The 26,160-nt window shown below is 37.2% G+C and overlaps 1 protein-coding gene across 1 annotated transcript in view; it reads left to right on the top strand.

The window, feature by feature from the left end:
- Positions 1–26,160, top strand: part of FKBP15 (FKBP prolyl isomerase family member 15) — a 63,682-nt gene that overhangs the window by 8,468 nt on the left and 29,054 nt on the right. The window contains 10 exon segments of the mRNA XM_036915625.2: positions 8,378–8,493; positions 9,966–10,050; positions 10,508–10,577; positions 14,368–14,442; positions 14,767–14,865; positions 17,587–17,736; positions 18,740–18,808; positions 19,969–20,115; positions 22,117–22,247; positions 22,717–22,780. Of these exon segments, the coding sequence (XP_036771520.2) occupies positions 8,378–8,493; positions 9,966–10,050; positions 10,508–10,577; positions 14,368–14,442; positions 14,767–14,865; positions 17,587–17,736; positions 18,740–18,808; positions 19,969–20,115; positions 22,117–22,247; positions 22,717–22,780 (1,006 nt within the window).

Here is a 26,160-nt window from a genome sequence, read left to right as displayed (position 1 = left end):
TATGGAAACAAATGACAACAACAACACTAAGCCCCAACTTCTGTGGGACACAGCAAAAGCAGTCTTAAGAGGAAAGTATATAGCAATCCAAGCATATTTAAAAAAGGAAGAACAATCCCAAATGAATGGTCTAATGTCACAATTATCGAAATTGGAAAAAGAAGAACAGATGAGGCCTAAGGTCAGCAGAAGGAGGGACATAATAAAGATCAGAGAAGAAATAAATAAAATTGAGAAGAATAAAACAATAGCAAAAATCAATGAAACCAAGAGCTGGTTCTTCGAGAAAAGAAACAAAAGAGATAAGCCTCTAGCCAGACTTATTAAGAAGAAAAGAGAGTCAACACAAATCAACAGTATCAGAAACGAGAAAGGAAAAATCACGACGGACCCCACAGAAATACAAAGAATTATTAGAGAATACTATGAAAACCTATATGCTAACAAGCTGGGAAACCTAGGAGAAATGGACAACTTCCTAGAAAAATACAACCTTCCAAGACTGACCCAGAAAGAAACAGAAAATCTAAACAGATCAATTACCAGCAATGAAATTGAAGCGGTAATCAAAAAACTACCCAAGAACAAAACCCCCGGGCCAGATGGATTTACTTCGGAATTTTATCAGACATACAGGGAAGACATAATACCCATTCTCCTTAAAGTTTTCCAAAAAGTAGAGGAGGAGGAGATACTCCCAAACTCATTCCATGAAGCTAACATCACCCTAATACCAAAACCAGGCAAAGACCCCACCAAAAAAGAAAACTACAGACCAATATTCCTGATGAATGTAGATGCAAAAATACTCAACAAAATATTAGCAAACCAAATTCAAAAATACATCAAAAGGATCATACACCATGACCAAGTGGGATTCATCCCAGGGATGCAAGGATGGTACAACATTCGAAAATCCATCAACATCATCCACCACATCAACAAAAACAAAGACAAAAACCACATGATCATCTCCATAGATGCTGAAAAAGCATTTGACAAAGTTCAACATCCATTCATGATAAAAACTCTCAGCAAAATGGGAATAGAGGGCAAGTACCTCAATATAATAAAGGCCATCTACGATAAACCCACAGCCAACATTATATTGAACAGCGAGAAGCTGAAAGCATTTCCGCTGAGATCGGGAACTAGACAGGGATGCCCACTCTCTCCACTGTTATTCAACATAGTACTGGAGGTCCTAGCCACGGCAATCAGACAAAACAAAAAAATACAAGGAATCCAGATTGGTAAAGAAGAAGTTGAACTGTCACTATTTGCAGATGACATGATACTGTACATAAAAAACCCTAAAGACTCCACCCCAAAACTACTAGAACTGATATTGGAATACAGCAAAGTTGCAGGATACAAAATCAACACACAGAAATCTGTGTCTTTCCTATACACTAACAATGAACCAACAGAAAGAGAAATCAGAAAAACAACTCCATTCACAATTGCATCAAAAAAAATAAAATACCTAGGAATAAACCTAACCAAAGAAGTGAAAGACGTATACTCTGAAAACTACAAGTCATTCTTAAGAGAAATTAAAGGGGACACTAACAGATGGAAAGTCATCCGATGCTCGTGGCTAGGAAGAATTAGTATCGTCAAAATGGCCATCCTGCCCAAAGCAATATACAGATTTGATGCAATCCCGATGAAACTACCAGCAACATTCTTCAATGAACTGGAACAAATAATTCAAAAATTCATATGGAAACACCAAAGACCCCGAATAGCCAAAGCAATCCTGAGAAAGAAGAATAAAGTAGGACGGATCTCACTCCCCAACTTCAAGCTCTACTATAAAGCCATAGGAATCAAGACAATTTGGTACTGGCACAAGAACAGAGCCACAGACCAATGGAACAGACTAGAGAATCCAGACATTAACCCAGACATATATGGTCAATTAATATTTGATAAAGGAGCCATGGACACACAATGGTGAAATGACAGTCTCTTCAACAGATGGTGCTGGCAAAACTGGACAGCTACATGTAGGAGAATGAAACTGGACCATTGTCTAACCCCATATACAAAAGTAAACTCAAAATGGATCAAAGACCTGAATGTAAGTCATGAAACCATTAAACTCTTGGAAAAAAACATAGGCAAAAACCTCTTAGACATAAACATGAGTGACCTCTTCTTGAACATATCTCCCCAGGCAAGGAAAACAACAGCAAAAATGAATTAAGTGGGAGTATATTAAGCTGAAAAGCTTCTGTACAGCAAAAGACACCATCAATAGAACAAAAAGGAACCCTACAGTATGGGAGAATATATTTGAAAATGACAGATCCGATAAAGGCTTGACGTCCAGAATATATAAAGAGCTCACACGCCTCAACAAACAAAAGACAAATAACCCAATTAAAAAATGGGCAGAGGAACTGAACAGACAGTTCTCCAAAACAGAAATACAGATGGCCAACAGACACATGAAAAGATGCTCCACATCGCTAATTATCAGAGAAATGCAAATGAAAACTACAATGAGGTATCACCTCACACCAGTATGGATGGCTGCCATCCAAAAGACAGACAACAACAAATGTTGGCGAGGCTGTGGAGAAAGGGGAACTCTCCTACACTACTGGTGGTAATGTAAACTAGTTCAACCATTGTGGAAAGCAGTATGGAGGTTCATCAAAATGCTCAAAACAGACTTACCATTTGACCCAGGAATTGCACTCCTAGGAATTTACCCTAAAAATGCATCAATCAAGTATGAGAAAGACCAATGCACCCCTATGTTTATCGCAGCACTATTTACAATAGCCAAGAATTGGAAACAACCTAAATGTCCATCGGTAGATGAATGGATAAAGAAGATGTGGTACATATACACAATGGAATACTACTTAGCCATAAGAAGAGGAGAAATCCTACCATTTGCAGCAACATGGATGGAGTTGGAGGGTATTATGCTTAGTGAAATAAGCCAAGCGGAGAAAGAGAAATACCAAATGATTTCACTCGTCTGTGGAGTATAAGAACAAAGGAAAAACTGAAGGAACAAAACAGCAGTGGAATCACAGAACCCAAGAATGGACTAACAGGTACCAAAGGGAAAGGGACTGGGGAGGATGGATGGGTAGGGAGGGATAAGGGGGGGAGGGATAAGGGGAATATTAAGATCAGATGCATAGGGGGGGTGGGAGAAAGGGTAGGGCTGTACAACACAGAGAAGACAAGTAGTGATTCTACAGCATTTAGCTATGCTGATGGACAGTGACTCTAAAGGGGTTTATAGCGGGGACCTGGTATAGGGGAGAGCCTAGTAAGCATAATATTCTTCATGTAAGTGTAGATTAAAGATAACAAAAAAAAAAAAAGAATGTAAAGGGGATTACTCCATGATAGGATAAACTAACTGTAAATCAACGATTAATGCATGGTTTTAATATCTTTAACTTTGATCACTTAAAGGGTGTCAGATGATCGGCTATGGAGGTACACTTTTCTGATAATATTCCTTTCTTTTAAAAAAAAAAAAAAGCAGTTCCTGTGTGGTGACCTCCAATGAGTTCTACACAATGGTATAAAGGGCAGATCAAAGTGTGGGCAAAGGGTCTGTTTGTGTTTATATAGAGGATCAAAACCTAATTTGGCTTCCCAGAAAATGAACTAAGATGCAATATGAAGAAGAACTTCCAACATCAGCACTCTGTGGAAGAGTCATACCAGAAGATGATCATCAAAAAACCTCAACAAAGATCCAGGCGATGCTGCAGTTGTAGCTGCATTCATCCCACTGGTTCCTGGACTTGTCATTGAAATGAAGAAGGAGATATCTAAGTTGGCCTGTGCATACAGTAAAACAACAAATTTGACTGGATCTACACTGTTGGAACTCAACCAAGAATTAGGAGAAGTGCAAGTTCTAGTGCTCCAAAATCTTACAACTACAGACTATTTACTGTTAAAAGAACATATGGGATGTGAACAGTTCCCAGGAATGGGCTGTTTCAATTTGTCTGATTTCTCTCAGATTGTTCAAGTACAGTTGGACAATATCCATCATATCATAGATAAGTTTTCACAAATGCCTAAGGTGCCTAACTGGTTTTCTTGGCCTCACTGGCGATGGCTGGTAATTATAGATCTGCTTTGGTTATGTAACTGTATTCCTATTATGTTAATGTGTGTGTGTGCAATTTAACTAGTAGTTTAAAACCTATACATGCTTAAATTACTCTACAAGAAGATATATCAAAGAAATAATCAATCTTCCCATGTTTTCTTCCGTCTGCTACCTCTATAGCTTTTCTTCTTCCTTCCTAATTACAACCCTTAAATAGAATTCGTGCCTCATATCAAATTTACCGAGTATCATAATTCCTCCAAGTACTAAAGATACCTCAAGACAAATGCTGGGCATAGAAGCCACAGGGCATAAATCTTCAAAGAAGTAAAAAGCTAACCGATTCAAACAATATGGCTTCTCTCTCACTTAGCAACTTTACATCTCCCTGTATGGCCCCGGAAGATGACTGGTTAGCCAGAGAAGGGTAAGATTCCTCAAGTGAGGAACAACCTAAGACAGGCACAGTCACAGGGCGGCCATCAGGTGAGAAATTGGGGATCAACAGAGGTGAGGCTTAGAACCTCTCCCCCCCTGTTTTGAGAGAAATCTTCTGCATCCGTGGATGTTTTATTGCCCTTGTCTAGCTTGGATTAACACATAGTCTACAGGCACACACCTGATCATCTACATTTGCTCTCTTACAACACTAAACTAAGTTTTCTACCTTTACCTTACATCTACCTACCACTTCAGAATTTTATTAAAAATAATAATAATAAAGGGAGAAATGTGGGGTCCACATATAAATCAAGTATAAAAATCAAACGAATATTCATATTTGACCTGATTGTTTATAGTTCATAATGCGTGATCAAAACCAAAAGTTTCTGTGATGACTGCCCTTGCACTGTTCACCATGTAAGAACTTATTCACTATGTAAGAATTTGTTCTCCATGTAAGAACTTGTTCGTTATACTTTAGAAGACTGGAGACTGTTGAGAATTAGGCTTGGGGTTGATTAATGATTGTGCATTGAGTCCGCTATACAGAATTTTATTGTTGTTAACAACTATTTGATCAATAAATATAAGATATGCCCTCTCAAAAAAAAAAAAGTGTTAATAGAAAGTAGAATTAATCTGGAAGATTTTTGGGTTAACCTGGTTTTTGGATTGACTTTGCAAACATCAATTGGCTGACCTTTAGGGCATCTATGGAAACAGTTTACCTATTGTAGTTTGGTCTTTCCATTGAAGAAAAACGTACTTGCAAAATTAAAACAGTAAAACCAATATCTATAGTTAACTAAAGCTAACAAGGACATTCTTTTTTTATCGATTATCTGTGCATATGCTATCATATCTTAACTAGGTTCTAAGCATTGTAAATCTTTCACTGTGTTAACTATGTTAAAAACATTGTCCAACTCTCCCAGAATTTTATTCTTTTAGGGAACCTGCCAGATTGCCTGGCTAAAAGGAGAAATCTTGGTGTCTTCTAAAGTTCATTAGCATTTGTTCATGTCCTATTTAGGCCAGCAATGCTCTCTGTACTTGCAATCTCATTTAAACCTCGTAGTACTTTAAAGTAGGCGTTGTTGGCTCCATTTATAGGAAACTACCCTGAGAAAACAAGGTAATAGTTTCAAGTCATACTAAATTTATTTTGTAAAATGTTAGTATGTATTAAAACTATTGGGGAAAAAGGCCAAAAGTTGGGAAGTTTCAATATTTACCTAAACTAAGGATGCTTTTGGACAAGAGAAGCACAAATCTAGACTATACTGAGTTCATTTTTTGAGCCTATTACATACCAGACCCTAGGCAAAATATACAGTCAAGTGGTGATTATAGTAAATAATGAATTACCATGTTATTATTGAATGGTAATGAAATACCATTAAATTATTGAATAACTTGTATTAATTTCTATGGATTATAACTATAACTCCATATAGTGACTGCCTGTTATATAGCTCATATTACAATTTGCAATTTATACATTATGTAATGTCTAATTCCTTTGTTAGAGTAAATAAGCTCCTTGAAAATAGAACCCACTTTTGCTCACAACATATACCTAGCCCTTAGCACAGTGTCTGGCACATTTCTTGAATGAGTGAAGTACGGAGTTCTATGCAAGCCCCTAGGAAGTCCATCTACCTAGACTTTGAGACTAGGGGCAGCTTCCAGGGGAGAGGAGGAACAGGAAGAATGTTTCAGGCAGAGGAAGCAGCATATCCAAAGGCTGGAGATTAGAAAGCTCTTGTCTTATTTGAGCAACTAAAAGCTCCTCAGTGTAGCTATAGCACAGTTGGGGAAGAAATGGCCAGATAAGAAGCTGGGGAAGTAAGGAGAGGTGAGATCTTGAAGGGCTTATTAAAGCTGTCTGGTGGAGTTTGGCTTTTTATTTTGGTAATATTGAGGTATCACTGAGGGTTTTCAGGAGGAAACAGACTTGGTCAAATTTGGTTTTCAGAAAGGTTACTGTGGATGCAGTAAAGAGAATAGATGAGAACCAGGCAAGACCAAGGCAGGGAAATGAGCCAGGAGGTTGTTGCAATAAGTCAGGCTAGAAGGATGTGATACGGCCTTGAACTAGGGAAGTGGCAGTAAGGAGGGGGAGAAGTGAACTGGTTTGAGAAATATTTAGCAAGTAAATTCAAATGGGCTTGGGGATTGATTGGTCACGGACACCAGGGGGAAAAAACATCAAGGGAGGATGTCCAGATTTCAGTTTTGGTTGTGGATGTTTGCAAAGAAGAGTTAACAGTAAACCTGAATCTGTTGTTCTTAGAAAGTCCTGCTTATGAGGTTGGCACTTGGCTGGTAACTGCAAACGTGATTGGTAAATAGTTTCCCACGCTGATATGAAGCTTCCCATAAATTATAAGAGTGGCTTACTGTACCTAAACTGGACAAACAATATAGTTTGTATTGAACCTTGCCTTCCGTCTAGGAGTCAATAATTTTGGTTCATGCTAGAAGGTTTCTATGTGACCAGCCCCCAGTAAGAAACCTTGGGCACTGAATCTTGAATGAGCTTCTCTGGTAGACTGAACTTCACACATGTTGTTACAACTTATTGCTGGAAGAATTAAATATGTCCTGTGTCACTCCACTGGGAAGCTTGCTCCTGGTTTCCTCTGGTCTTTGCCCCAATTGCCTTTTCCCTTTGCCGATTTTGCTGTGAATCCTTTAGATCTTAGCTGTGAATCCAACTATATGCTGAGTCCAGTGAGTCCTAGCAAATCGCTGCACTTGGGGGTGTTTTTAGGGACAGGAGGGGAGAGGAGAGAGGAGGAACAGGAAGAGGAATGACACAAAATGTCATTTACCAAGAGAGGGAGCACAAGAGTAAGAACAGATTTTTCTGGAACAGATGGGAAGATAGGAGTTCTGGTTTGGGCATGTTGCGTTTATGTTGCCTGTGAGATATCTGTGTTGTCTGACACTCAGGAGCAAGTTGCCAGGGCTGGGGATACAGATTTGAACATCATCAGCATTTGGATAGCACTTCATAACAAGACAAATAAATTAGATTGCCAAGGTAGAAAGAGTATGAAATATTGGGGGCATGGATATATATACAGGCTGGGCAAAGGAAGAGTCCAAGGAGTTAAATGAGGAGCCAGAGAGATGAGAAGACAACAAGAGGGGCTCTCATTAGCATTTATTGGTGTCTTATTTAGGCCAACCCCTCCTCCCACCCCACAGTTACCCCCATAGAAGCCAAGGGAAGAGTTTGTTTGAGGAAGAACAAATTAGTTGACAGTGTAAAAAGGTGGCAGGAAGGCCAAATAAGATAAGGACTGATAAACTGTGTTTACTGACAGAGAGGTTGTTAGTGACCTTAGCAAGAGCAATTTTATTAGAATGCTTGGGGCATAAGATTCATTGCAAGGGATGATGAAAGAATGATTCTACCTCATAGAGGAAATGATAGACAGGACCATATTTGATGGAGTAAGTTTGTAGTACAGTTTTATTTCAATGTAATAAACTAGTAAAAAGTAGGAAATTGTAACTTGCTAAAGGTAAGAATTTAGTTTGAAGAGACCATGGAGTGTCAGGCCCAGTCACCGTGACTTACAGATGTGGAAACTGAGGTGCAGAAGGACGAAATGCTTTGACCAAAGTCTTTTGGATGGGCAAGGTCAGCTGATGCTGTTCAAATCAGAAATACAGTCTTCATTTCAAAGATACATAGCTGCCATTTCCAGTATTGAATGGTGGAATACACAGTCAAGGAGATACTTGTTCAAGGTTGGAGGTAAAGCAGCTTTTCTAATGATTGCAGGTTTGAGATATGTGTTCATTTTCTACTAACAGTGTCAGATTGGCCTCACTTTTTGGAGTGGACCAGGTAGCTGCTGGCCATGGAAATGAATTCTTCCAGTACACAGCCCCACGGCAGCCTAAGAAAGACCAGGGGACAGCAGCAACAGGTAAGTTAAGAGATTAGGATTGGGCCCTAACAGGTTAGTTGAAGGATGCACAGCCTTCCAAAAGTGACATGTCAGGTCATTCATCCTCTCTCCATCTTGCCAAGCTCACTACCAGTGGTGCATACGACTGTAAGCTCTTGAGATCCTGCATTCCAGAAGCTAGATAGTATGCCCTTGACTGGAAGCTGAGGAGGAAGGTCGCAGGTGAGCTCTCCTACCCTGTGTGGGCACCACTCACCAAAACTCTGCTCAGGGCACTCTGAGTAGGCACTGCCTGCTGCTTGGGCGTAAAGGAGGGACTGCTTTCAGTTCTTTCATCTGGACGGATTAGGTGTGTGCTGACAGTGAATTTTCCCAGTGAGGCAGTGATACTCAGTGCTGTAGCCCTGTACCCTTCATCATGACGAATATAAGAGCATTGAATGAACATGTGCTGAATGAAAGGAGAGAGGGAGATTTGTATTTCTAAAATGCCTGCTATTTAGGTGTCTAATCACAGGTGCTTGACATCGATTGTCTAATTTAATTCTCATGGTAATTCTGTGAAATAGGTGAGAGTACCACCATATTAGAGGCTCCGAGAGGTTTAGGGACTTATCAAGGTCATACAGTAGTAAGAGCTGAAATTTGAACCCTGATGTGACTCATCCAAAGTGGGTTAGTTTTTGCAAGGTTACTTTCCTTTAAAGTAAACTTTCCTTTGGTTACTTTAAAGGGTCTATCAGGCAGACTACCTAACTAGTGCTGACCAGGAAATTCCTGATTGACTAGTTTAAGATTCTGTTTCTGGGAGAGCTGAAACTGTGATTAAGTCTCTGTTTGGCAAAGTGGAACTTAGCATAGGTGACTCTTATTTTGGGCCTGTTATCTTGTTATTAACAATACAAAACAAAACCAAAAAAAATCCAAGGATACTTTAGAGAATAAGTTCTTGGTTGCTGTGTCCACACCAGTGTTCTCACTACTTTTCCATCAACATATTCATGTGGGGAGTATAAAAATGTTATTTACTCTAAATATGCTGTTTTAATGTTAGTATTACTCTGTACTGCTGTAAAAGTTAAGTAAAGGACATGATCTGAATATCATCATACGTTTTCTACCCCAGAAATAAGGGAAATAACTTTATTATAGCTGTCAAAATACAATGTTGAAAGAGGAGAAAGAAGGAGAAAAGAAAGTAGACTCACTTTCTAGACATGCTTCTTATCCAACCCAAAGACATGTTTGGAGTGGAGCCTGAGTCCTGGATTCTAGTCTTAGGCTTGCAACTGCAGTGTGTATAAAGCCTCAGTTTCCTCATCCCCAGACAAGGTCATAAGGCTGTTTGGTGGATCAAATGACAATACTAGTCATGAAAGCATCGTACCATTCACTGTAAGGTATAAAGAAGAATTAGAAGATGCTTGAATGTTAAAAATCAGTTTCAAGCAAGAAATGAATGACAACTTCTCTTTCTCCTTCATATTCAGGAAATCAGGCGATACCAAAAACAGCACCCACCACAACAGGCGCCTCTGTGGTGTTGGTTGCAACCGCAGTCCACGCATATCGATAGTAAGTAGATGAGAAGAAGTGCTTTCTGAAGTTGGAGTGGGGTTAAATTCCTCTTTTCTCAGTAAGCCTTTTTCATTGCAAAATGACTACACAGCCCTTGCAAAGACAAAGGATCAGTAATGCTTTTCAACATTTCACCTGGAGAATTCTGCACATAAACTTTGAAGAGCCATTATCTTATATACTCTCTCTAGGAAGTGCTTGTAACCCAACAGCTGCCTTTCAAATGCTCAAAGAAAACTACTTGGCTGAGATACCATGGACAGATATTTAAAAAGTAAAGAAGTTGTGCAAAAGCTTCAAATTATAAACTGCTTGTCTCTGTTCCTTTCTAGAAGCTGAATGACTAGATTCTCCACTTCTATATGGCAGAAAAGAAAGCTGGTTCTACTTAGTTTAAGGAAGTATTAATAACTTGGTTTTTGTTTATTTGTTTGTTTTTGTTTTGCTTCTGTAGCACAAATGGCCAATATGTAAAACAGGGCAAATTTGGCGCCGCAGTCCTGGGGAATCACACAGCCAGAGAGGTGAGAGTGCCCTACATCCCACGTAGTCAGGTGACCCAAATCATACTGATGAGCTGGTTTTTATCTGGGTTTGTCCAATCCTTTGTGTGTCAGACAATTAGAATGATTGTATTGAATGTGAATTTTTAATATTAAGTATATAGTAACAATCATAGTCACATTTTACCTACTATTGTGCATAAAAACAAATCCAACCACTCAAAATCCTTGATTGACCTTTGTGATAAGGGACTAGCTTAAGAATTGGGAGGGTTTTAGAGGAAACCATATACCAAGGACATCCCTTTGTTAGGTAATGAGCAACACTTAGTGTACCTCTTTAGTGCAGGTATTGAGACATAATGCTTTATGACCAGTGTTTATGCTCTGAAAGTCGATAATGAGATGGGCCGTTGATCACACAGTATGATATAGGTTTGGTTCAAAAAGAAAATGTGGTTAGGAGCCCCGAGACTGATTTCCTTATGTGGGTTGTAGCTAGTTTCAAATTCTGCTCTAGAAGGTCTTGAACACTATTGAAATAAGCATAAAAAGTTATAGAATTTCAAAGGTCCCAAGAGTATGAAGTCCATGTTCCTCATATACTTTCAGACTCAGAGAAATGAGATGACCTGGATAGTTTAGCTAATGTAATAGATAGCACTCATTTGTATTAGAAGCAAACAAATAACTAAATCATGGAAATTTGAAAACACATATAAAAATTGTGGGACTGTAGATGAATGGATAAAGAAGATGTGGTATATATACACAATGGAATATTATTCGGCCATAAGAAGAAAACAAATCCTACCATTTGCAACAACATGGATGGAGCTAGAGAGTATTATGCTCAGTGAAATAAGCCAGGTGGAGAAAGACAAATACCAAATGATTTCACTCATATGTGGAGTATAAGAACAAAGAAAAACTGAAGGAACAAAACAGCAGAATCACAGAACCCAAGAATGGACTAACAGTTACCAAAGGGAAAGGGACTGAGGAGAATGGGAGGGAAGGGAGGGATAAGGGCGGGGAAGAAGAAAGGGGGCATTATGATTAGCATGTATAATGTAGGGGGGGCATGGGGAGGGCTGTGCAACACAGAGAAGACAATGAAACAGACTTAAGGGACATAGCAACTAATTGCAATGTATGGAACTTACTAGATTCTGACTAAAAAACAAACTGTGGGGAAAAAAAAAGATGATTAGGGAAATTTGAACACTAACTGGTAATGAATCGGATCAAAGAATCATGGGTTTTATTTGATTCTATCATTGATTCTATAACATCTTACTGCGCTGATGGACAGTGACTGTAATGGGGTTTGTGGGGGGGACTTGGTGAAGGGGGAACCCTAGTAAACATAATGTTCTTCATGTAATTGTAGATTAATGATAACAACAACAACAACAACAAAAATAGTGGGACTGGAATACCCATTATTAGGCTCTAACATAATCTTGTTTCATCTTAACTCCAGTTAGTCTTCCTTCTTCCCCCACTCAGATTATTTTGAATTAATCTCTAGCCTACAATTATAGCTGTAAATAGTATGTATCTGTACAAGGTGAAGTGTTTTTTAATGTAACCATTATGCCATTATCACACCTAATAAAACCCATGATTCTTTGATCCGATTCATTACCAGTTAGTGTTCAAATTTCCCTAATCATCTTTTTTTTTTCCCACAGTTTGTTTTTTAGTCAGAATCTAGTAAGTTCCATACATTGCAATTAGTTGCTATGTCCCTTAAGTCTGTTTCATTTTACCATCTGGAGGTAAATAATGTCTGGTTGACTTTCATTTTGTTATGTTAGCAGCCATTGATGATTATTATCTAAATCTGTTAATTCATTAGGGGTTAGCTTTTGGATTTTAAAAATCTGGTATTAGGACCTCACCACCTTTCACTGCCAGATAAGATATAGTAGGTAGTGGTAGGCAACATTCCGACTGTACAACTATAAAAAAAGCAGATAAATTTCAAAAATCGTATTTTAAAATGCATTGGAGAGCTGTGAGAACAATGAGAACTAGGTGAACTAAAATTTCAGAGAGGGAAGAGTCAGTGAGCTGAGTGTTCCCTTAATTCTTTTTGCTGATGCCTTGGAATAGACAAAGCAGCAGGTTTGGTCTAAGCAGAGAGACTACTTGGAAAAAGAGACATTGGCAAAAAACTAGAGGAGCCCCCCACCCACAAAACTGGTTTTTCCCCATGGGACATTTGCTGAGTTGTGGGATGCTGTGGAAGTCCAGGAGCTGTGCCTGAAAGGTAGAGGGAAATTTCTGCAATCTTGTGGTGTATAGGAGACACAGTTCTACTCTACAATGGGAACACATAACAAGTAGCAACCTTCCTCACAGCACATTTGCTAGATTTTGAACTTCATCGAGAGGAGGCTAAAAAACTCAGATCAGAATCTCTGATGGGCCGAATTTTCAGACTAAGGAGTAAGGGACCTTCTGGGCTCTCTTATCAAAAGCATAGGAAGATAATGCTTGAGAACAGGGACAAGGGACAACCCAGAAGTGGAACAGCTCTTCGTTATCTATGATCCTTCCCTGACTAGCTCAGTCTATCATTGAATTGAATTGAGATGATCAGCGCCTCACTCTATCTACCTAATGTAGGATAAGGAAGGGAAGGTCCTTTCTGGTACCAGATTATATTGAGCCCCCATAGTCCCTACATCCCCTCTGAGGTTGAGTTTTAATCACTTGTTTAACTGTGGTTTGTATGTGTGTGTATAGTAAATATATAAGATATTATGCATATAAATTTTAACCATTTTTAACTGTACAAGTCAGTGGCATTAATTACACTCACAATATTGGGTAACCATCACCATTATTTCTACTTTTTCATCACCCCAAACAGAAAATCTGTAACCATTAAGCAATAATTCCCCATTCCTCCTTCTCTTATCTCCTGGTAACCTCTAATCTACTTTCAGTCTCTGTGAAGTTGCATATAAGTAGAATTATACAATATTTGTCCTTTTGTGTCTGGCTTATTTCAGGAAGCCTAATGTTCTCAAGATTCATCCATGTTGCAGCATGTATTAGAACTTTATTCCTTTTTGTGGCTGAATAATATTCAACTGCATGCATATAACACATTTTGTTTATTCATTTATCAGTTGATAGATACTTGGTTGTTTCCACCCTTTGGCCATTGTGAGGAATGGTGTGGTAAACATTGGCATTTGGTATATTTTTGAGCCCTTATTTTTGGTTCTTTTAGATGTATACTAGGAGTGAAATTGCTGTGTCATATGGTAATTCTATGTTTAACCTTTTGAGGAACTACCAAACTGTTTCCGCAGCAGCTGTATTGTTTTACATTTACATTCCCACAAGCAATATATGAGGATTCCAATTTCTCCACTATCTTCCTAACACCTTGTTATTTTTCCATTTTGTTTTGCTTTGCTTTTATTATAGCCATTCTAGAAGGTGTGAAGGGATTCCTTATTGTGGTTTTGATTTGTATTTCCCTAATGACTAGTGATATTGAACATCCTTTCATGTACCTTTTGGTCATTTGTATATCTCTTAAATTACCCTTTGTACAAATGAAAACACCAACAAAATAAAACCATTGCTAATTATAGTTAAAGAGTGAGGCCGAAATGAGAAGAGGTGGATAGTGGAAAGATACAGCTTAAATCTGAGCTTTAAGGGAAGAATTGAGTTTTGACTTTTGTATCTGTTAGGAAGCACAACCCCTGACATCTTACTGCTGATATTGGATTACCTTTTAACTTCTGTTCTTTTTTTCCTGCCCATCTTTGCTTGACTGCAGTATCGAATTCTTCTTTATATCAGTCAACAACAGCCAGTTACTGCTGCCAGGATTCATCTGAACTTTGAGCTAATGGTAAGACTTCCCATGTTGGAATCATTAGCTCCTTTTGGACAGGTTTCTGTATAGGAGAGTTTGGTGTGTTCTTACCTGACAGAAATTAGATCTACTGCTTCAGTCCTGGACGTCAAAGTGGTATCTTAACAGAGCCTCTCAGAAAGGTCTCTTGGCTGCCTTCTGGGCATGTGGACGAATGGGCAATTGGTAGAGGTTGGCAGGGAAGAAGAAAGTTCCCTGATACCTTTTTGGTCCACCTGAGTCCAGCTGCTTCTTTATGAGTTTAGGGAGTAGGTTGTGCTGCCCGTCATTGACTTACCCCAACATTTCTCCTTTCCCCAGGTTCGGCCCAGTAACTACAGCACCTTTTATGATGACCAGAGACAAAACTGGTCCATCATGTTTGAGTCTGAAATGGCTGCTGTGGAGTTTAATAAACAGGTAATACTATCTGTTTCTTCCTGTGAAAAGCCAAACACTAGTCTCAATTTCTCTTGATTTTAGAAAAATATATAGAAAATCCATAACCTGCTGTATTTTGTTAGTGACAAGCATTAAAAAACACACTAAATTTGTCACTTGAGCTGACTGTTATTTCAGGGGAATAGTAGAAATAATTATTAAAATTGCTTAAAAATGGGACTTTAAGAGAAAAAAGACTAAATGTAAATAATACTTCTTGAAGACATTTTCTACTTCACTAATTATCTTAAGGAATAAGTAAAAATATCTTTAAAAAATAGTGTTTTAAAATCATTTTTAAAAAGTTACTGTATGATCATTGTAGAAAAATTTTTTAAGTATTTTTTAAAAAGCCACTCATAATCTTACTATCCAAAGTAACCACTATTGACTTTTGTTTCTTTTTTCCCTATGCATATATATATATATATATATATGAGGATATATATATATATATATATATATCTAAGTAGATATACTCCTTTAAGAGTTCTATATCTTGCTTATTTTATATAACAGTGTATAATGCATCTTTCCCCACCTCATTAAAAATTATTTGGAAACATTTCTGAAAGCTGCAAATAGAATACTCCTTAATTTAACCATTCCCTTACTTTTAGGCATATAGATTGTTTTCAGTCTCTGAAATGATAGTGTAGTGAACATTTTTATATATGTCTGTGTCCTTTTTTTTCCCCCTCTGATTATTTCCTTAGGTAGGTTTCTACGAAGTGAAAGATTGAATCAAAGGGTCCAAATATTTTTAGGTTCTGTGCCTTTCGCTCACTGCTTTTCAGAGAGATTGTACTATTTCACATTCATATCATTTCTCTCACTATACCTTTGCCAACATTTAGAATTATCATCTTTTTTTCCTTTTAGTCTTATTTGCTTGGTAAGAAATTGTTAGGTGGATATGAATGGGATGAAAAGAAGGCGGGGCCTACCAAGAACTCAGGGAATTTAATCAGGTAAAGCCAGAGAGCCAGAAAGGACTCGGAGTTAACGCCTTTTGCAATGTGAGTTCATTCCACTTGTTGTGAATCTGGGTTGACCTTGAGACTTGCTCTAGTTGATGCAGGTGAGACAGGGCAGAGACATGAGACAAGCATCATGATTAACTTTTCCTGCCTGTGATGAAAAATGCCAAAATACAAATAGTATAGTAAGAACAGGAGGGCCTCTATCTTAAGGCTAAGATTCCATTTTAAAACCCAGGGAGTTAGGAGGTAAGATTCCTAACATATCCTTTGGTAATATGACAGTAACCCACCTTATCTTAAGGCAGGGCCAGCAGTCTTAACTGGGATGTTCTCAGTGTTTGAGGGAAACCACTATCTTGGAGAAGAACAGGAAGTTTATCCTACAGATTTATCTATAGAGGACTGACTGCATGGATAGTGACACAGTATCTGTCACCTGAGAGCATCATGAAACTACAAGTCAAGCCTATACCCAACAACTCCCAACCCTGCCCTTTGCCCCATTCTTGAAAGCCTTAAAAGACAGAATCCTAAGCCCTTAAGTGTGCTCCTCTCTGAGGTTGCCCGCACTCCCCTTCTTTGGAGTGTGTATTTTTGAAAGACTCCTTACTACTCAACTTGTTATGTTTTGTCTTTGTGCTCTTCCAGTAGTGTGTTTGTCACTTTACTGTTTCATTCTATTTTCCAGACTTTAAGCACAAGTCTTCACTCTCTCTGTCCTACTTCAGATAAGCAGGGAGGGGCTACTGAGAGCTCTGATTTGCACCTGCACATTCCCATCAATGAGTTTCCCTTCCTCTCAGCTTTTTTCAAGTAAACCTGCCTTTGTCTACCTTGACTCTGGCCTCTTCCTCTCTTAGAGTGTATTCAAATAAAACTTTTGTTCTGCCTCACTACCATGTCTCTGCCATTCAGTTCTTGGTTGCAGCGGGGACAAAAACCAAGGAGAACAAACTCAACCCCCAACAAAATGACATCTCATTGTTTTAGTTAGCATATGCTATTTGATTACAGTGACAAAACTTTTCTTTTTTTTAAGAAAATGAGTAGCAAGTTTCTAAAATGTATGCTGTGTTAAAACATTGACTGTAGAATAATTATCCATAAAGATATGTCTGACTCTTCTCTAAGATCTGTGCTAGTATAATATGGCTAAATCTGTAAGTGGAGGTATAAATTCTGGGAATGCAACATTGTTTTGGGAAGGGCCTTTTTTCTAGGGTATCCTCTTTAGAAATGCCTTTTGAAATTTTTTCAAAGCTCCTCTTTCTTTCATAGGTTTCCAAACATTGAAGCAGTAAATCAGTATAGTAATGATTGCTAATGTTTATTATGTACTTAGGGTTATTTGCCAGGCACTGTGCCAAGTACTCTGCTTATATCTGCTCAGTCTTTATAACTACCTTAGGAGATGTGCAAAGCTTTTATCTCCATTTTATAAAATACCTTTATGACATAAGGTTCACAGAGGTTATTTGGTTGAGGCACAAGTTAATAAGTGGCAGTGCCCAGATCTGTATCCAGACAGTCTGACTCCACAGCCATAGTCTAGGCACTTTGGTTCCTGGCAAGATAACTGATTTTGGAATGGTTTACTTCTAAACATGTAATCTGTTTCGTTGGTGGATACCACTGTTTGGAAAAGAGCATTAGCAATAATGAAACGAGTACTCACTGAGCTTTAACTAAGTTCATGCTGCTTTGATTTGTCCTGTAGGTATGCATTGCCAAGTGCAACAGCGCCTCCTCCCTGGGTGCCGTGCTCTCACAGGACCTCAGTGTAACAGAGGGCCCTGCTGTGGAAGCTGGAGACTCTTTGGAAGTGGCCTATACCAGCTGGCTCTTTCAAAATTATGGGCTAGGCCAGGTAAGAAAATGTACCCCGCAGGTCACGAGGGCTATTGAAATGTAAGGTATTATTACTGTGAAATGCTGCTGTTGGCAAATAGAAATGTTTTAGGGGCACGCTTTAGTCACTAGGATTGCTCTGGGAGCAAAGTCATCAAATGCTAAGGTATGAAGTCTACTCACTGCCACTATGTCTTTTCTACATAGAGAAAATGGAAGCTGATTTCTCAAGTGTCATTTTTGGCAATTGTTCACACATATGTCTTGTCCTCCTGTGCCAGTTTTAAACTTGAGTATGTTCTTACGGGTTTAGGTCTTAAAACTTTTTTTTAGACCTTCCTCACAGTGGTTTCTGTTTTTCTTATTGTAGATACTGTAAATAAACAAGGCTTATTGTGTTTTAATATTTTTTTATTGAGGTACATAAAATAGTATGCATAAATCTTAGTGTACAGGTCAGTGCATTTGGACATGTGCATATGCTGTTACCATCACCTAGAGCAAGATATCAAACATTCTTGTGTTTTAATATTAAGCCCTCAAAAGCAGTATGGTATGATAGAAAGAGGTTTAGACACTGATTCAAAAATAGGTGGATTCAAGTCTCAGTTTTATCCTAACTTGACCATGTCATATCATTTGAACTCTTAATTTTTTCCCTGCCATTGGTGAATGGATGTTAGTGGTGCTTACTTATCCTGCTTACTTGGCAGGATTGGTGTCAGCATCAAATGAACTACATTGAGAATTCTTTCTAGATGCTAATGTTCTTAAATCCTTGGTGATCAAAGTTTTTTTTTTTTCTAAACCTGGAAAATCTTTGTCTCAGAGATACTCAGTATGATAACACCCTGTAACCATGATGTGGTCCTTTCTTCTAAGGTCTTTTAAAAACTGTTTTCCCAATATATTTGACATTCACTATTTCAAAAATAGTGTGCTGGTATGTATTAAGTTGAATATTATAATGATGATTGTTATTTTGAAATGGGCTAGTTTCATTTACTTTAATCAAATTGCAGGTTTTCGATTCCACTGCTAACAAAGATAAGCTGCTTCGCCTGAAATTAGGATCAGGAAAAGTCATGAAGGTAAAGGCTTCACTGTGTTCTTATATGGGTTTCTCAGTTTCAATGAGCTTAATTTAGATTAAATTGTGTGAAATTTCTAATGTTGGTGTATTTTCTGAGCATCTAAAAAGACTTGGTTAACAAGTAGGGGGAAAAATGTGTTACATTATCTGCATTTGGGAGATATTTACCTATGAGACAATATTTTGAAGATGAGTACATTTCTTTTCTCTAGTCCCTACCCTTTCTTTTTCATCCTGTGACTCTGAGGAAATTAGTAAATCTTTCCTCTAGCCTAATAGGTAAAGAGGTGAAACCATTTCTTCTTAAAGTATATTATAATAGCCAATTTTTGTGTGTCTGGGATACTTTGAATCAGCACTTCCCAGTCACTATGGGAAGCAACGACGACATAGCACAAGGAACACTGGGATTGAAGTCCAAGGGCCTGGGTTCATATTGAGAATTCTTTCTTTACCAACTATGCAAGTGTTGTTTAATGTAGAGGGTGTTTTATGTGTGAGGTATCATTGTAGCAGGACATATGGATGCATTATGAAGTACTCATTCATCCATATTGTTAAAATATTTTCTCCATAGTCTTGTTTATGACTCCTTTTCCCAGAATCCTCTGGAGATTTTTTTTCCTGTGGATCATAGCACTTAAAACATGATCCTTAAAGCTGGACAGATCTAATGTTGAATTTTGGCTTACTAGTTTACAGTCTGATCTTGGGCTAATTACTTAACTGCCCTTTGCCTCAGTTTTCTCATCTGTAAAATGGGTGTAATGCTGCTAACCTTATGAGATTATTTTAGGAATTAAACAACATAATGCAAGTAAAGTGCTTACCACAGTACTTGGAAAATGTGTTTAACAAATGATAGCTTTTATTTCTCTTCTCATGCCATTCTTCTAGTCCTCCCAATTTATCTTATCATCTAAGAGAAGTAAGTATATTTCACTCAGGCCCAGATATGGTAGCTTTTACAAGTGAATTTAGAAGCAATATTCTAGATATTCTTATAACCAGTGAAGGGAAAGGGGAATAATCAAATTTGACCTCTCTCCAGAGGTCCAAACCTGAGAGTGTGGATAAGTGAAACCTGATGATCCTATACTTCATTTTTTCTTAAGGAGGTTTGTGTCTAGTGAGCTTTTTCTCCTTTGGTTCTTAAAGGCCTGGGAAGATGGCATGCTGGGAATGAAAAAAGGGGGGAAGCGGTTGCTTATCATCCCTCCAGCCTGTGCTGCTGGTTCTGAAGGAGTAGTAGGATGGACTCAGTCAACAGACTCGATCCTGGCTTTTGAGGTGGAAATCAGGCGGGTGAGTGACATTCTGCTGTGTGTGTTTGATGAGCTCTCTGTTCTGGTTAAGTAAAATGGATAAATATATTTGAAAAATAGGTTCTGAAGACTTTCTTTTTTTTAAAATATAAATGATGCTGGAAAGAGCAACAGTTTTGGAATCTAAAGACCAAGGTTCATGTCCTTCCTGGTTCTCTATTCAAATTCTAGAAGAGGTTGTGATTACGCAAATCACTTCTCATCACTTTTTTATTTTGTATATAAAATAGTGATTCCTACCTTATGTTCATAACCTTTTGACTTACTACTTCCATTGCTATAAATTTATCCTAACAATATGTTTTTATAAGTATGTAATGATATCTACATATAAATATAGATATATCATTATTTGTAATAGTCAAAAACTAGAAACAACTGTCTGTTATTGAGAGACTGGTTAAGTTATGGTTTCAAAGAGTAGATTTTACATAGTTCTTAAAGAATATCCAAAATATGTTTTAAGTGAAAGAAGCAAGTTGCAAAATAGTATGGATAATATAATGTATGTGTATGTGTATGTGTGTGTGTGTGTGTGTGTGTGTGTGTGTGTGTGTGTATATATATATATACACACATGCACATATAAATACATATATATGCCCATATGTTTATAGAAAATTTGAAGCACAAAAATAAATGATTAAAAGTGATTTCTTTGGAGAATGGAAATGGAGTTCGGAAACTTAGTTTTTATTTCTACTCTTTTGTACCATTTAAACATTTTATCATGAATATGTATTGGTTCTATAATAAAATTTATGACAAATTGTGATTAATTAAATAAATGCTACTTCCCCTCCAGAAAAAGACCCTGTTTGCTTTATACTAATCATTAGGTCCAAAATGTGATAGTGTTTGTGACTATAAACTATAAACTACAATACAAATAATAGATATTATGGTTATCTTCATTGTGGCTATTATTTCTGCTCAAAGGATGTGCTTTTCTTTTCAATGACTTTTTCCTAATTGGACACTCTTGTCTCTGCTGGGCCATTGTAGCCCTCTTACTAATATACTTCCAGCTGCTTTTCACAGCTTTTGTATTCTCTCTCAATTTTCCTGTGAGTTTGAAGAAATCATGGATGGTGATATTATAACAAACCAATTTGAATCCATCAAGATTGGTATTTTGTAAACATACAAAAAAATATTCTATTTCACCAATAATCAAAGAATTACAAATTGACATGCTTATTAAATTGATAAGGCTGATCTAGAATGAGAATACCCAGTGTGACGAGTGTTGAGAGAGATTTATACACTATTTATGGAATGTAAAGTGCATTTTTTATGGTGTGAAATTTAATGGTACACATCAGAAATCTTAAAAATGAACGTATCTGTCATCCAATTTAACTCCTGTGAATTTATACTTTGGAAATGATTATGTGCACAAATACAGATATAAAGATATTCAGAGAGGTATTATTTGTGATGTGATAGGAGAAATTAGAAATAAACTGTCCAACAGCTAGGAATTGATGAAATATATTTTGTAATAGCATAGATATTTATGACTCCTTTTCCCAAAATCTTTTGGAGACTTCCCTATAGATAATAGCAGGAAAGCATGAGACTTCCTTGTAGATAATGGTATGTCTTGAAGTTAAACATACTCTTCAGTAGTTAAAAATTATATAGGTTAATCTTTTAGTAACATAGAAATATGTTAAGAAATCAGTGAGTGAGTGAGCAAAGCATGTTACAAAACAGTGTGGCCCCATTTTTGTAAAAAATACACATACGTAATATAAATCAAATACTGCATCCAAAATTCTAACAATGTTATGGCTTAGTTCCAGTGTGATTGGATTGCAAGTGATGATTATCTTTTTTTTTGCTTATCTGTATTTTCTGATTTGTCTATAGTGAATAGGTAATGACTTGTGTAATGAAGAATAAGTAAGTTAAAAGAGGATGGAGGGAAAGGGCGCCTTTTTTGTAGCCTATTCACCTGTGATTGATCTTCCCCTAGGTCAAGTTTGCCAGAGATTCTTTCTGTGATGGGCACAGTGTTAGTTCCTGGGATTCTGTGGCCCCTTCTTCCATACCTCTCTCTGCTGATCCTGTTCTGTCAACACCCACATCAGTGCCTTTCAAATCAGGGTAAGATAGCTGGCGTTTTGTATCAAGCTCTTTTATTGTCCTTAAAAATGATTCTTAGAGGGGTTCAGAAATAGGGATATAGTTGAAAACTAAAATAATTTTAAATAATTGTGGAAAAAAATGGGGAGAGGGAACTGGGGAAAATACTTGCATAATTTTTTTCTGAAAAATGTTTAATCTTCATAGTCTATAAAAGCACTAACCCAAATACATAAGAATACCTGCCAAACTCTAGAAGAAAATTGGGCAAAAAGATATAAACACAAAATATATACCCAAGGAAAAAAATGTAAGTAGTAAGCATTTGAATGAAAAAATTTTCATCTTCATTAGCTTTCAGAGATTATACAACCTAAAGAAGAGTTAAAATTCTGTTTTACAGCCATTCAGTTGCCAGACAGTTTCAAAAACAGTTTGTTTATTCAGTGTAATCTGGACTCTTGATTATGGATCTTATTTTTAATCTCAGGGAGCCATGTCTTACTCTTCGTACCAAATCTAATTCCCTCAGTGAACAGCTGACAACAAATACAGTGAGTATACGAGTCTGTCTCCTTCCCCCCCAGGTTGCTGAGAAGGTTTCATGTGCCTAGGGTATGGTAGGTTAGGGAGAAAGAAATTGTTTATTGCCTCTTATTTAGGAGTCACTATAAATTAGACTGAGCTTCTGTGTAGACACACCTAGGGTCAAAGCTTTATTCCTACAAGCATGTGGCCTTGAGAAAGTTATGTAACTTCTCTGAGCCTCAGCTTCTTCATTATTAAAATGAAAATTCTCACAGCCCCTTTACAAGGGTCTTGTGGTATGTTCATGAAGCACTAAGCTCAGAGCCTACATATAGTATGTCTACAGTAATCTCTCAAGAGATTTTTATGAGGTTTAAATGAAACAATGCCTGTGGAGTTTTTAGTATTATGTGTGACATATTGTAAGAGCTCAGTTAACATTAGCTCTTATTATCATGATTATTGCTAACACTGTATCCTTCCTGCTTTTCATTCTCTCAGAGCAATTCTGCACTAAGTCACCGGTCAGTGGACTTTAAGCAGTTCTCCGGGTATCATTTTTCCCCAAGTGTAAGATGAGCAGACTAGCATACCATGGTAGTAAAATTCAGATTTGAACCCCTTTAGGAGGATGTAGGCTGTAGTTAACTGCTGCCCTGTCTGGTCTGTGACACTATCTGAGTTTGCTTCATGTGGATGAGATGATTGCGGAAGCACACTCCAAATTCTAATGCCCCGTAACATTCACTTACCACATAGGGAAACAGGATAATTGCATGGAGTGAAATTGACTAATTTCTGTTAACTCTAGTTTACTTGTTTATATTCAGCTGAAAGCAGGAATTATTAAGGCAATAATTGATCTGATATATGTAAAAAATGATCTAAACCTGAAGGTGAAGCCAAAAGAATCAAAATTGAAAAGCAATTATAACCTCAGGTCTTTAACCAGCCACAAAAATCGTTCGGCATTGGCTCTGTTGTACTGTCTTGGCACAACTGCTTTTGTCGCCTCTTCCTAAGCTTCAGTGACTTGTGGTAGATTAATGGTCTCCAATATTTTTTTTTGGTTTTTTTTGTAGTTCTGTTTTTTTAATTGAGGCAAAATCCATATAACATACAGTCAATACTTTTTTCTTCTACATTTAAGTTCTTCTCCATTAGTTTTTAGTTTGAATAGGTAATTACTTTAATATGGTACAGTTATCAAACCCATATAACAATATATACATTGAGAAGACCCACTGCCACCCCTGCCCCATGTGCCCCATCCTGTCTCACCCTGCCTTAAGTAACTGCTTTCATTCATTTCTTTTTTTTTTTGTAGGTAATTATTTTTTTATTGAAGGGTAGTTGACACACGGTATTACATTACATTAGTTTCAGGTGTACAACATACTGATTCAACATTTATTTATTTATTTATTTATTTTTAAATAATTATTTTTTATTGAAGGGTAGTTGACGCACAGTATTACATTACATTAGTTTCAAGTGTACAACACAGTGGTAGAACATTTATATACATAATTCTAGGTTCCAGCTATCACCCTACCAAGCTGTTACAATATCTTGACTATATTCCTTATGCTATACATTACATCCCGGTTACTTATTTATTTTACCATTGGAAGTCTGTCCTTTTTTTTTTTTTTTTTTTTTTTGTGAGGGCATCTCTCATATTTATTGATCAAATGGTTCTTAACGACAATAAAATTCTGTATAGGGGAGTCAATGCTCAATGCACAATCATTAATCCACCCCAAGCCTAATTTTCATCAGTCTCCAATCTTCTGAGGCATAACAAACAAGTTCTTACATGGAGAACAAATTCTTACATAGTGAATAAGTTACATGGTGAACAGTACAAGGGCAGTCATCACAGAAACTTTCGGTTTTGCTCATGCATTATGAACTCTAAACAGTCAGTTCAAATATGAATACTCATTTGATTTTTATACTTGATTTATATGTGGATACCACATTTCTCTCTTTATTACTATTATTTTTAATAAAATGCTGAAGTGGTAGGTAGATACAAGATAAAGGTAGAAAACATAGTTTAGTGTTGTAAGAGAGCACATGTAGATGATCAGGTGTGTGCCTGTAGACTATGTGTTAATCCAAGCTAGACCAGGGCAATAAAACATCCACGTATGCAGAAGATTTCTCTCAGAACAGGGGGGGTGAGGTTCTAAGCCTCACCTCTGTTGATCCCCAGTTTCTCACCTGATGGCCCCCTGCGACTGTGCCTGTCTTAGGTTGTTCCTCCCTTGAGGAATCTTACCCGTCTCTGGCTAACCAGTCATCTTCCGGGGCCATACAGGGAAATGTGAAGTTGGTAAGTGAGAGGGAAGCCTTATTGTTTGAAAAGGTTAGCTTTTTACTTCTTTGCATATTTATGCCCTGTGGCTTCTATGCCCAGCATTTGTCTTGAGGTATCTTTACCACTTGGAAGAATAATGATACTCGGTAAATTTGATATGAGGCACGAATTCTATTTAAGGGTTGTAATTAGGAAGGAAGAAGAAAAGCTATAGAAGTAGCAGGCGGAAGAAAACATGGGAAGATTGATTATTTCTTTGACATATCTTCTTGGAGACTAACTTCAGCATGTATAGGTTTTAAGCTACTACTTAAATTGCGCACACACATTAACATAATAGGAGTATAGTTACATAACCAAAGCATACCTGTAATTACCAGCCATCTCCAGTGAAACCAAGAAAACCAGTTAGGCACCTTAGGCATTTGTGAAAACTTATCTATGATATGGTGGATATTGTCCAACTGAACTTGAACAGTCTGAGAGAAATCAGACAAATTAAAACAACCCATTCCTGGGGACTGTTCACATGCCATATGTTCTTTTGATTCAACATTTATATACATGACAATTCTAGGTACCAGCTATCACCATACCAAGCTGTTACAATATCTTGACTATATTCATTACATCCCTGTTACTTATTGTTTTACCATTGGAAGTATATACTTTTTTTTTTTTGTGAGGTCGTTTCTTATATTTATTGATCAAATGGTTGTTAACAACAATAAAATTCTGTATAGGGGAGTCAATGCTCAATGCACAATCATTAATCCACCCCAAGCCTAATTTTCATCAGTCTCCAATCTTCTGAGGCATAACAAACAAGTTCTTACATGGAGAACAAATTCTTACATAATGAATAAGTTACATAGTGAACAGTACAAGGGCAGTCATCACAGAAACCTTCGGTTTTGCTCATGCATTATGAACTATAAACAGTCAGTTCAAATATGAATACTCATTTGGTTTTTATACTTGATTTATATGTGGATACCACATTTCTCTCTTTATTATTATTATTTTTAATAAAATGCTGAAGTGGTAGGTAGATACAAGATAAAGGTAGAAAACATAGTT

The sequence above is a fragment of the Manis pentadactyla genome, chromosome 3 (assembly GCF_030020395.1).
Source record: "Manis pentadactyla isolate mManPen7 chromosome 3, mManPen7.hap1, whole genome shotgun sequence".
NCBI classification, from domain to species: Eukaryota; Metazoa; Chordata; class Mammalia; order Pholidota; family Manidae; genus Manis; species Manis pentadactyla.
The sequence above is the reverse complement of the archived record's forward strand: the minus strand, read 5'-3'. Positions and strand labels throughout refer to the sequence as shown.